Source organism: Hemiscyllium ocellatum, chromosome 24 (assembly GCF_020745735.1).
Source record: "Hemiscyllium ocellatum isolate sHemOce1 chromosome 24, sHemOce1.pat.X.cur, whole genome shotgun sequence".
NCBI lineage: Eukaryota > Metazoa > Chordata > Chondrichthyes > Orectolobiformes > Hemiscylliidae > Hemiscyllium > Hemiscyllium ocellatum.
In genome coordinates, this window is record NC_083424.1 from 2,325,258 (window position 1) to 2,337,874 (window position 12,617).

The following is a 12,617-nucleotide window of genomic DNA, read 5'->3' on the forward strand; positions in this document are numbered from 1 at the left end:
GTTCCGGAGTCCTGAGGTCATGTTGCAGTTGTATAAGACTCTGGTGCGGCCGCATCTGGAGTATTGTGTGCAGTTTTGGTCGCCATACTATAGGAAGGATGTGAAGGCACTGGAACGGGTGCAGAGGAGGTTTACCAGGATGTTGCCTGGTATGGTAGGAAGATCGTATGAGGAAAGGCTGAGGCACTTGGGGCTGTTCTCATTGGAGAAAAGAAGGTTTAGGGGTGACTTGATAGAGGTGTACAAGATGATTAGGGGTTTAGATAGGATTGACAATGAGAACCTTTTTCCACATATGGAGTCAGCTATTATGAGGGGGCATAGCTTTAAATTAAGGGGAGGTAGGTATAGGACAGATGTTAGGGGTAGATTCTTTACTCAGCGAGTCGTGAGTTCATGGAATGCCCTGCCAGTAAGAGTGGTGGACTCTCCCTCTTTATGGGCATTGGATAGGCATATGGAGGATAGTGGGCTAGTATAGGTTAGGTGGGCTTGGATCGGAGCAACATTGAGGTCCATAGGGCCTGTACTGCGCTGTATTTTTCTATGTTCTATATCCCACCCAATCTAGTCCCACCTACCAGCACCCGGCCCATATCCCTCCAAACCCTTCCTATTCATATACCCATCCAAATACCTCTTAAATGTTGCAATTGTACCAGCCTCCACCATATCCTCTGGTAGCTCATTCCATACACGTACCACCCTCTGCGTGAAAACGTTGCCCCTTAGATCTCTTTTACATCTTTCCCCTCTCACCCTAAACCTATGTCCTCTAGTTCTGGACTCCCCTGACCCCAGGGAAAAGACTTTGTCTATTTACCCGATCCATGCCCCTCATAATTTTGTAACCCTCTATAAGATTTACCTCAGCCTCTGACGCTCCAGGGAAAACAGCCCCATCCTGTTCAGCCTCTCCCTGTAGCTCAGATCCTCCAACCCTGACAATATCCTTGTAAATCTTTTCTGAACCCTTTCAAGTTTCACAACATCTTTCCGATTGGAAGGAGACCAGAACTGCACGCAATATTTCAACAGTGGCCTAACCAATGTCCTGTACAGCCGCAACATGACCTCCCAACAATGTACTCAATACTCTGACCAACAAAGGAAAGCATACCAAACACCATTGGAATCTTTTGAAGAAGTAACTTGGGCTGCAAATAAAGGGGAACCAATACATGTAATGTACTTACATTTCCAGAAAACATTTGGTAAGCTGCCACATCAAACCTTAATGAGGAAAACAAAAGCTCATGATGTAGAGTGTAACGTATTGACATGGAAAGAAGATTGGTTGACTAACAGGAAACAGAGATTAGGAATAAGTGGGTCTTTTTTTGGTTGGCAGGATGTCACAAATCATGTGCCAGAGGGGCCGGTGCTGGAGTCTCAACTGTTTACAATTTATACAAATGATTTAGATGCAGGGATCGAAGGTAGAGGAACTTAATCTGCTGATGACACAAAGATAGGCAGGAAAGTGAACTGTGAAGAGGACATAAGGAGCTTAGAAAGGGATATGTGTAGGTGAAGGGAGTGGGAAATGCGGAAAAGTATGCAATTGTCCATTTTGGAAGAAATAATGAAAAAGAAGCACGTTGTCTAAGTGGTGGGAGACTGCAGAGCTCTGAGATGCAGAGGGATCTGGCTGTCCTCAGGTATGAATCACAGAAGGTTAGTAAGAAAGTACAGCTAATCAGGAAAGCTGTTAGAATGTAATATTTCATTCTTAGAGGAATTGAATGCAAGAGTAGGGAGGTTATTCTTCAGTTATACGGGACATTGATCAGAACACATCTGGAGTATTGTGTAAACTGGTACTGGTTACTGTGGAACATAGAATCCCTACAGTGTGGAATCAGGCCATTTGGCCCAACAAGTCCACACCGACCCTCCAAAGGGTAATCCACCCCTACCCTATTTACTGTACGTTTACCCCTGACCTACACATCCCTGAACACTGTGGGCAATTTAGCCTTGCCAAATCACCTGACTTTCACATCTTTGGATTTGGGAGGAAATTGGAGCACCTAGAGGAAACTCTCATACACACAGGGAGAATGTGCAAATTCCACACAGACGGTTGCCCGAGGCAGAAATCGAACCCGGGTCCCTGGTGCTGTGAGCCAGTAGTGCTAACCACTGAGCCCCCGTGCCACGCTTAGGGCACATACTTAAGGAAGGATGTTAGTGCACTGGAAGCAGTTCAGAGAAAGTTTTCGAGATTAATACCTGGATGAGCAAATTGTCTACATCCTCTGGAGTTCAGAAGAGTCAGAGGTGATTTAATTGAAACATTTAAGGTCTTACGGGGACTTGACCAGGTGGATGTAGAAAGGATGTTTCCTCTGGTGGAAGAATCTAGAACGAGCAGTCTGAGTTTAAAAATAAGCGGTCACCTGTTTATAACAGAGATGAGGAAACTTTTTTTTCCCCTCAGAAGATTGAGAATCTTTGGAATTCCTTTCTCAAACAGGAGTGGATGCACGATTTTAACATATTTTTAAGGCAGATAGATAAATTCTAGATTAAAAAGATAGTGAAAGATTATCAGGGATATGCAGGAATGTAAAGTTGAGGTTAAGATCAGATCAGCTACGATCTTATCCAATGGCAGAGCAAGGTCAAGGGCTTACTCCTGTTCCTATGTTCATAAATATTCATGTTTTTAAATGTTAGAATTAGGAAATTATCATCTTTATTTTATTCATTGATGTTACACAAGTTTTATATTATTACGATATACACATATACCCCAGTGTTGTACAGTGTGAAAACCACAGACATCCACTTGTTGGTACACTGTTCTAGCTAAGAACATAAGAAATAAGAGCAGGAGTAAACCATGCAGTCTCTCAAGTTGTCCACCATTTAGTAAGTCTGTTGCTGATCTCAATTTTCCTCTCATGTTTTATCTCAATATTCTTCAGTTTCCAAAAATCTAACAATTTCTGCTTTGAGTATTTTAAATGGCTAAGACTCCACAGTTCTCTGGGATAGAGAACGCCAGAAGTTCAAAACATCTAATTGTCGAAATTATTCACAACTAATTCCAAAATGATTGATCCCTTCTCCTGAGACTCTGATCCCTATTCCCCCAGAATCCCCAAAGGATACATCCTCACAGTGAGCCCTCTCAGAATTCATTGCATACACCTAGACACATTCAAATGTACCTGTTCTTAGAGCTTTCCTTCAATTGTACAATTGTTGGGATATTTGTAACCTAAATCAGCATCAATAAAGTGAAATCATTAAAAGAATTTTTATGAATGAGAGAAAACTAAACACTTCTTCATAAAGATCAAAATATTGTGCAGCATCCTCACATTAGAAACCAAGAGCAGGTATTTGATGGCAGGAATGCAGTGTCCCCATGAGCACTTGCTTCACACAAGACCACACTTATCTTGTATTCAATATCTGCCACTAATGCCTCAAACAGTAGCTTTGAATTTATTACTACAAGCACACCATACAATATGTGCCACGAATCCTATCGATCTTATTTCAATTTTGGTAGTTTATTTTGTTTTAAACTCCGGTGTGCTTTTTGTGAAAAGTGCCAACACCATTTCAATGTTTTCCTTCCATTTCTTTCTCAGTTAGGTTTCAGTATTCCAGCAAATCAATAGGTAACAAGTATCATGTTGCTTTCAGATAACATAGTAGCTTTCTCTTTATTTTAATTAATTTTTTTTGCTTTTCCAGCCTCAGTCCCATGAACTATGATGAAAGCTGTTTGTCTCACAGTCAAGATCATATTCCATTGGCTGCACTTCCTTTGTTGGCAACATCATCTCCTCACTACCAGGAGGCAGTTGCTACGGTGATTTTCAGAGCAAATCAAGTGTACAGCGATTTTATCAAATCGCAAGAGGGTGTCTCCTTTAGTGGCCAGGTAAGTATTTGAAAAGAAAAATCTTTGTTTATAACTTTGAGCTAATTTCTAGGCCCTGTTAGAGCCAAAATTAGAAGCAGGTGAGAACGAGAAAAGAGCTCTGTTCTGTTCTGCCCCTCAGCCATTTTTTTCCACAGAGGCAAAGTGAGGTCAACTGGACCATTGGCCTCAGACTGGAGAGTCAGCACAGATCATTAAGATTCACTTAAGGCCATTTAGATTTGGTCAATTAGGATTTTCCATTTGGCTTTCACAATCCTACAGCCAACTCGGGACCATTCGATTGCTCAATCAGGCCTGTCTCTGGGCGTTGCAGAAGAGCAGGGTAACTATGTAGAGAGCCATAACTGCAAAGCCTGTTCTTTAAATTGAAGCTGTGGGTCCTTCGTTTTTGTTTCACATATCTATGTGCTTAATTAGACAAGAAAGGACTCTCTGAGATTTATCACGATTTTATAGTAAATCTATAGTTTAGCATAAACACTAGTGTCCACCTTTCCCTTCTGGACCTTTTGCCATGTCCTTAAGACCATAAGATATTGGAGCCATTTGTGGCCCATCAAGTCTGCTCCACCATTCAATCATAGCTGAACATGTTTCTCCAGAAGTCAACTCTTCACAAGCCTGAACCAATCTCTTTTTGTTTTATTTTCAAACATCCATCACCAAATCACCCAAACTGAAAGCTGCTGAGAATCGATATTTTTAATCTACCTTTACAGACAAGTTATGATATCTCTGGTGCAGGTGGGGTTTGAACCCAGGCCATCTTACCCAGTGATAAAACCCCTACCATTCCACCATAACAGCCCAAGAACCCAGCTTTTCATTTTATTGTAATTCTCCACCAAATCACCTGAGGAATTAGTTAAACAAATCATAGGCACAGTTGAGTGTGGGGTGCAGGGAAAGCACAGCAGGTCAGGCTGAATCCGAGGAGCAGGTAGCTGAGAGTGCAATAAGTAGGAAGGAAGATGGACAGGTAGGATAAGTCATGAGGGTGGTGCTGAGTTAAAAGGTTGGATCTGGGATAAGGTGTTGGGAGGGGAAATTAGGGAACTGGTGAAATCCACATTAATCCTGTATAAATTTCATCATCTTCCTTCCCACCTATCCACTCCACCCTCCTCTCCGACCTATCACCATTACCCCAACTTTCATCTCCCTATCGCACTCTCAGCCTCCTTCCTCACCAGCCCCACTCCCCTCCCATTTATCTCTCTACCCCCTTGACCCAAGCCTAATTATTGATGAGGGGCTTATATCTGAAATGTTGATTCTCCTGTCCCCGGATGCTGCCAGACCTGCTGTACTTTTCCAGCACCACACTCTCGACTCTGATCTCCAGCATCTGCAGTCCTCACTTTCTCCTCAATCATAAGCACAGCCACCAGGAGCAATGTCACAAGAAAAAATGGTGGGATAAACAAAGGAGGGGTCTTAATCAAAATGGAAGGGGAGGGGTGATGCACTGCATGTGGTGCCCACTTCTCTCTGAAAGTTTCAAAAATGTTGGTGGACACGTGCACTCCCTCTCAGAGGATAGCTGGGAATGAACAAGAACTGAGGTCTCCTGTTTGGAATCAACCTGTTCAGATATTGTTACAACAACTACCTGGAGTAGGTGGGACTTGAATCCAGACCTCTAGCCCAGAAAGGAGACATGACCACTGGACTTCAGAGTCCCTAAGAACTCCTCTTGTTTATTTTACCACTAAATTGACTAATTAACAATAGCCCAGTCCTTTTTCATGAACCCACCATCAAAATCACTCACTTGACCAATTAACAAATAAATTACAAGCACTGCTCAATAACAGAAATGAAGGAAGGAATGAAAAATAAAGAGGGAACTTAATGTTGAAGGGGGGGATAATGCACTCCAGCCCCTGCAGTGCTCACCTCGTGTAAAGGCTTCAAGTATGAATATTACAGCCATTTTGTTTTCTAATCAACATGTTCAGACATGTTATAATACACCTCTGGAGCAGGTGCAATTTAAACATGGCCTCCTGGCTCAGAGATAAGGACACTACCACTGCACCACATGAACCAGCTCTTTATTTTAAATAATATTTTAATTAGCCTACTCAAATTTTATTCCACACCTCTGAAGCAGGTGGGGCTTGAATCAGGGCAGATGTAAAGGCACTACCACTGCAATACAAGAGCCCTCAAAGGACCCAGCTTTTAAAAACAAAGCTCAGTGAACATTACATGCTTTTAATCCACTCTGGAGGGGTTCTTGTTGACACTTAAAGTGACCTGCATTTCTAACATTGTCGTCTCTTTCTTCCTTCCCATTATAGGCTACTGTTTCATTTAAGCTATGATTTGGAGATGCTGGTGTTGGTCTGGGGTGTACAAAATTTAAAAATCACACAATACCAGGTTATAGTCCAACAGGTTTAATTGGAAACACTAGCTTTCGGAGCAACGCTCCTTCATCAGGTGGTTGATCTGATGAAGGAACAGAGCTCCGAAAGCTAGTGCTTCCAGTTAAACTGTTGGATGATAACCTGGTGTTGAATCATTTAAACTAGGATGCCTCTAATTAGCCCTGCTGCTGTTCTTATTTGGATGGTGTACCTGTCCTCTAGTTATTTGTTGCCAGGGCACATCACAACAACTGACTCTATCTCACTGTGGAAACAGTTTCTGTCTCCCATTTCACCTGATGATGGAATTCAGAGCCCACAGGGAACATCCTACCTTATCTGAAGAATAGGGAAACATAAACAACTGTTAATTATCTTCACTGTTTAGAATGTGTTGCTGGAAAAGCACAGTACATCAGGCAGCATTCAAGGAGCAGGAAAATCAATGTTTTGGGCTCCAGCCCGAAATGTCGATTTTCTTGCTCCTCGGATGCTGCCTGACCTGCTGTGCTTTTCCAGCACCACTCTTTCAACTCTGATCTCCAGCATCTGCAGACCTCACTGACTCCTAGTTTATTGTCTTCAGGCTATTGTAGAACTTTCTTTGTCATCGTCCCACCCATCCCTTGCTCAAGATCTATTTCCTAGCTCTGGGTGAATAGTCATGGACCTGAAATGTTTTGCAGACTGGATTGTCATCGTAGAGGTGGTTATCCAGAGACACAACGTTCACAGGTCACATTCATGTTGCAGCTGCAGAGAGCTTTATGCAGGATAAAGGACAGATACAAGCAAAAATCACTGAGTGCCTGCTGTTTTACTTGGCCTCAGTCCCAATTTGGTTTCACTGTCCTTTAAATAAATTGATGACAAGATTTAACAGGAAAAAATTTAATCGTGGTCATTCCTGGTTTGTACTGCTTACAAAAATAACATTCCAAGAAGGAACATACTTCTATTTTTGTAGGTTTATATTCACAATCTTCAGACATCTTGAGGCACATCCCAAGTAGTGAAGTAACTGTTAAATTGTAGCCACTGCTTTTACTTGACACTTGGGCAAGGTGCCTGAATTGTTTCTGTTTCTTTACAATATTGGGTAGTTGAAATCTTTTGAAGAAATAATGAGATAGTGGAAAAATCATCTGGGGAGGACAGTGCAGCACATTCCCTTGTTTGGAAAATAAACATCTTTGCCATTTTCTAAAAAATTAGAATGTTCTTACTTAATTGATTCATTTTAACAAATATGGAATCACTTGACTTGAAGCTTTAAAAATTGAATTTCGTGGTACATGGGATATATTTTCCGGTCCATAAAGCAGTTTAAGGATAGGTGTGCAAATTTAAAGCACACATTTGTCAGCTCTCATTGTGTATTTAATATTGTCTCTCTTATTGCAGGTATGTTTGATTGGAGATTGTGTTGGGGGAATCCTGGGATTTGATGCACTTTGCTTCAGTAATCAGACAGTCTCTGAGAGCCAGAACAGTAGCAGGAGAGGCAGTGTTGTGAGTGTACAGGTAATGAACAAATCAGATATTAACTTGCTTCCAGCCCATTATCATATTGGAAATAAATTGTGATTCTTTGTCAAGTGGGTTCCTTAAGTATGCTTTGGGAATTGTATTATCTGATTTGCCACTGAAAGCCAGCATCATGAGTTGACTTTAAGGAAATAGAGTAACAACCAGATGGCTTCTTATTGGTTAAAATAATAATCCGTTTCAGTTTTCTTCTGTTTTTATTGCACAGCCTGGTTGCCATTTTATGATGTTCTTTCGCAAATTGAATTTGTAAACATTATGCAGACTTGCATATCTTTCACTTCACCATCAAGCGGGACAGTGCCAGTTCACAGAAGAGTACAGAATGGCATGTCAGGAGCATCACCATTTTTATCTACAAGATCAGATTAGCAGCTTATAATGGACAGGGCTAAACAACTCCGTAACCGATGCATCAGATTTCAGTGATGCATCAGATTTCAGTGATGCATCAGATTTCAGTGATGCATCAGATTTCAGTGATGCATCAGATTTCAGTGATGCATCAGATTTCAGTGATGCATCAGATTTCAGTGATGCATCAGATTTCAGTGATCCATCAGATTTCAGTGATCCATCAGATTTCAGTGATCCATCAGATTTCAGTGATCCATCAGATTTCAGTGATCCATCAGATTTAAGCGATGCATCAGATTTAAGCGATGCATCAGATTTCAGTGATCCATCAGATTTAAGCGATGCAGTCTTGCTGCATTCTGTCGTGAGTGGTAGTAAACAATTAAACTAGAACAGTAGGATGTCCTACTAATACCCTGTTCTCAGTGATGGGTGAAGACTAGTCTATTAGTGCAAAAGACAAGGCTGAAGCATTTGAATCTATCTTCAGCCAGAAATGCCAAGTGGATAACCCATCTCAGCCTCCTCCTAAGATCCTCAGCATCACAGATTCCAAGACCTCCAACAATTTAATTCATTTCATGTGATAGCAAGAAATGGCTGTAGGCACTAGATGCTGCAAGGCGAAAGTGGTACTGCAGATGCTGGAGATTAGAGTCATGATTAGAATAGTGCTGGAAAAGCGCAGCAGGTCAGGCAGCCAACATTTCGGACAAAAGCCCTTCATCCTGAAACATCAATTTTCCTGGTCCTCAGATGATGCCTGACCTGCTATGCTTTGCCAGTACCACTCTAATCTTGACTAGATATTGCAAGGCTAGGCTCTGACAAAAATTCCAGCAGTAGTACTAAAGATGTGCTTTCAAGAACCAGCTGTGCCCCTTGCTAAGCTGTCTCAGTACAGCTACTGTTCTAGCATTGGACATCAAGGGGAGATGGCACTTCTTGCACATGGATTACTTCAGTGTCTTAGGAGTCACGAATGATACTGAACATTGTGAAATCATCAGCAAACTTCTCCAGTTTTAACCTTATGATAGTGGGAAGTTAATTGAAACTGAAGATGATTGAGGCATGGACACTACCCTGAGGAGCCCTTGCAGTGATGTCCTGGACAGAGATGACTGATCTCTAACAATCATAGACATCTTTCTTTGTGCCATAGTAACCCCAATAGAGAAAGAGATTTCTCCTGATTCTCATTGACTTCAGCTCCTGGTAGAGCCACTCTTGGTCAAGAATGGTGACATGGTTGGTCAGTGGTTAGCGCTGCTGCCTCACAGCACCAGGGACCCGGCCTCAGGCGTCTGTCTCTGTGGAGTTTGCACATTTTCCCCGGGTCTGTGTGGATTGCCACACAGCTGCTCCAGTTTCCTCCCACAATCCAAAGATATGCAGGTTAGGTGAATTGGCCATGCTGAATTGCCCACAGTGTTCAAGAATGTTTAGGCTAGGTGCATTAGTCAGCGGTAAATATAAGGTAGGGAAATGGGTCTGGGTGGGTTACTCTTTGGTAGATCAGTGTGGATTTGTTGGGCCGAAGGGCCTGTTTCCACCCTGTAAGGATTCTAATCCTAAAATGCCTCATGTTAAGAAAAGTCACCTTCACTTCTCTTGAGTTCAGCTCTTTATCAGTGTTTAAGCCAAGACTTAAATGAGGCTCTCTGCCTTTATTCCTGATAAAGGGCTTTTGCCCGAAATGTCGATTTTACTGCTCCTCGGATGCTGCCTGAACTGCTGTGCTCTTCCAGCACCACTAATCCAGAAATTGTCCATCATGTCTTATGCACAAAAAAAGGGCAAATTCTGCCTGGCTAATTACCACCCTATCAGTCTACTCTCGATCATCAGCAAAATAATGAAAGATGTCATTGACTGCTCTATCAATCAAATTGCCTAGCATCAACCTGTTCACTGATGCTTCATTTGGGTTCCAGCAGGATGGCACAGTTCCCGACTTCATTAAAGCAGATGAAAGAGGATCTAGCCATCATTCCTTGACATTCAGTGATATTATCATGACCAAATCCCCACTATCAACATTCCAGGACTTATCATTGACCAGAAGCTGAACTGGACCATCTTAATAAACACTGTGGTCACAAGAGTAGTTTACAGACCAGAAATTCTGTTTTAACTCACCACCTATCTCTTGAGTGCATCTCCAATGCACAAGTCAGGGGTACGATGGAATACTTTCAATTTGTATGTAGCTCCAACAGCACTCAAGACCTCAGCATAATCCTATACAAATGACCCTCCTTGATTGGCATCACATCCACCATCTTCAGCATTCACTCCCTCCACCACTGATGCACAGCGTAGTAGTGTGGGTCATCTATGAAATTATATCAATATTCCTTCTCTGTTGCTGGGTCAAAATCCTGGAGCTCCCTTCCTAAGAGCTCTTGGATTTACCTAAACTCGATGGACTGAAACAGTTAATAAGACAGCTCACCACCACTTTCTCCAGAGCAGTTAAGAATGAAGCAATCAGGTAATAAGTTCTGACTTTGGCAGCAACATTCACATAGTACCAGCAGACCAATAACCTTCATCTTTCTTGTTACATCAGTGTTATAAGTATTCAATAACTCTGGCCTTCGCTGATATCTGGGAGGAGTATTCTGAAGATTAATAATCATCAAAGAAAAACATTTCTCCTTATCTCTGTCTTAAATGGTTGAGCCATTAAATGTAAGCATTTCAAAAAGGAACTAGGGAGAGTACAGGTCCAACATGTGTCTTTTTGAGGGAAATGTAGGAGCAATAAGTTCAGAGAATCCTAGAAGTCGAGGACAATTCAGGACTGGATGAGAAAGACAGTATAAAAGTTGGCAAAGGTATTCACTTTCATGCCAAATTTCCTCAGCTATCTGAGGAAGAAGAGACGTTGTTGGGCCTTTGTAACCAGTACATCCATGTGAAGAGTTCCAGAAAGCTTGTTGTGGATGACCACTCCCAGGAACTGGACACTCTCCACTCGTTCCACCTCTGTGCTGCTAATGTGTAGGGGGCATGAGTAACATGCTGCCAAAAGTCAATAATGAGTTCCTTGGTTTTGCTGGCATTGGGAACTAGGTTGTTCTCAGTGCACCATTTTTCCAGGTTTTCCACCTCCCGTCTGTAGTTTGTTTTGTCGCCATCTGAGATTCGCCTGACTATGGTGGTGTCATCAGCAACTTGTAAATGGCATTTGTATGGTATTTGGCGACGCAGTCATGGGTATACAGTGAGTACAGTAGGGGGCTGAGTACGCACCCCTGGGGGGCTCCAGTGTTGAGTGTTAGTGAGGATGAAATATTGTCCCCAATCTTCACTGATTGTGGCCTGTGGATCAGGAAACTGAGGATCCAGTTGCAGAGAGTGGGGTTTAGCTTGAGATCACTGAGTTTAATCATCAGTCTCGAGGGGGTAATAGTGTTGAAGGCTGTAGTCAATGAGTAGGATTCTTACATAGCTGTTCTTGGTGTCAAGATGTTCTAGGGAGGAGTGAAGGGCAAGTGATATGGCATCTGACATGGATCTGTTGGTCCGATAGGCAAATTGGAGTGCGTCAAGGGTGTTGGGGAGGTTGGAGTTGATTAGTGCCATGACCAGCCTTTCAAAGCACTTCATAACCACCAAAGTTAGGGCCATTGGGTGGTAGTCATTGAGACATGTTGCAAGGGCCTTTTTAGGCACAGTGATGATGTTGGCGTCTTGAAACAGGCAGGGACAGTGGCATGCTTCAGGGAGAGGTTGAAGATGTCTGAGAAGACCTCTGCCAGTTGATCTGCGCATGCTCTGAGTACATGGCCTGATACTCCGTCTGGTCCCATCACTTTCCTTGGATTCACACGAAGGAAAACTTACAACTATTAAATAAGCGACCAAACTTACCCACCAGTCGTCGCGAAGTCTTCCGAGAGACTGAGGCCTAAAACTCGGAGCCCGCCTCTCCCCTTATTTAAAGGCGGGCTCCGAGTTTTAGGCCTCAGTCTCTCGGAAGACTTCGCGACGACTGGTGGGTAAGTTTGGTCGCTTATTTAATAGTTGTAAATTTAAAGTTTTCCTTTTAAAAAAAAGCGGTAGCAGACCCGGAAGGCGCGCTAGGTTACCTGGGTAAGGTTTTTTTTTTCTCCCCTTATTTAAAGGCGTAGGCGAGTCACCCGAGGCACTCCACGAGTAGTGCCTCCCACCCTTCCACCTCCTCTAACCTAATAATAAGACCAATTGTGACTAGCGGGTAAGTGCTGCATTTTCCTTGTTTGTTTCTTTAGATTTAGTTGGTTTTTGTTGTTTTTTTTTAAGGAAAGCTTACTTTTAGAGGGATGGCAGTGCAGAGAGGGCAATGTTCCTCTTGCAACATGTATGAGGTGAGGGAAGCCATTAGCGTCCCTGCTGAGTACACTTGCAAGAAGTGCACCCATCTCCAGCTCCTCCAAACC

At 42.6% G+C, this 12,617-nt stretch overlaps 1 protein-coding gene across 9 annotated transcripts in view; it reads left to right on the plus strand.

Annotated features, from left to right (window-relative positions):
- LOC132827008 (membrane-associated phosphatidylinositol transfer protein 2) overlaps positions 1-12,617 on the plus strand; it is a 538,978-nt gene that overhangs the window by 454,243 nt on the left and 72,118 nt on the right. For all 9 annotated transcript variants that reach the window (XM_060843350.1, XM_060843356.1, XM_060843357.1 and 6 more), the window contains 2 exons: positions 3,715-3,904; positions 7,687-7,806. In XM_060843350.1, coding sequence (XP_060699333.1) covers positions 3,715-3,904; positions 7,687-7,806 — 310 coding nt within the window. The remainder of the gene's footprint in view (positions 1-3,714; positions 3,905-7,686; positions 7,807-12,617) is intronic.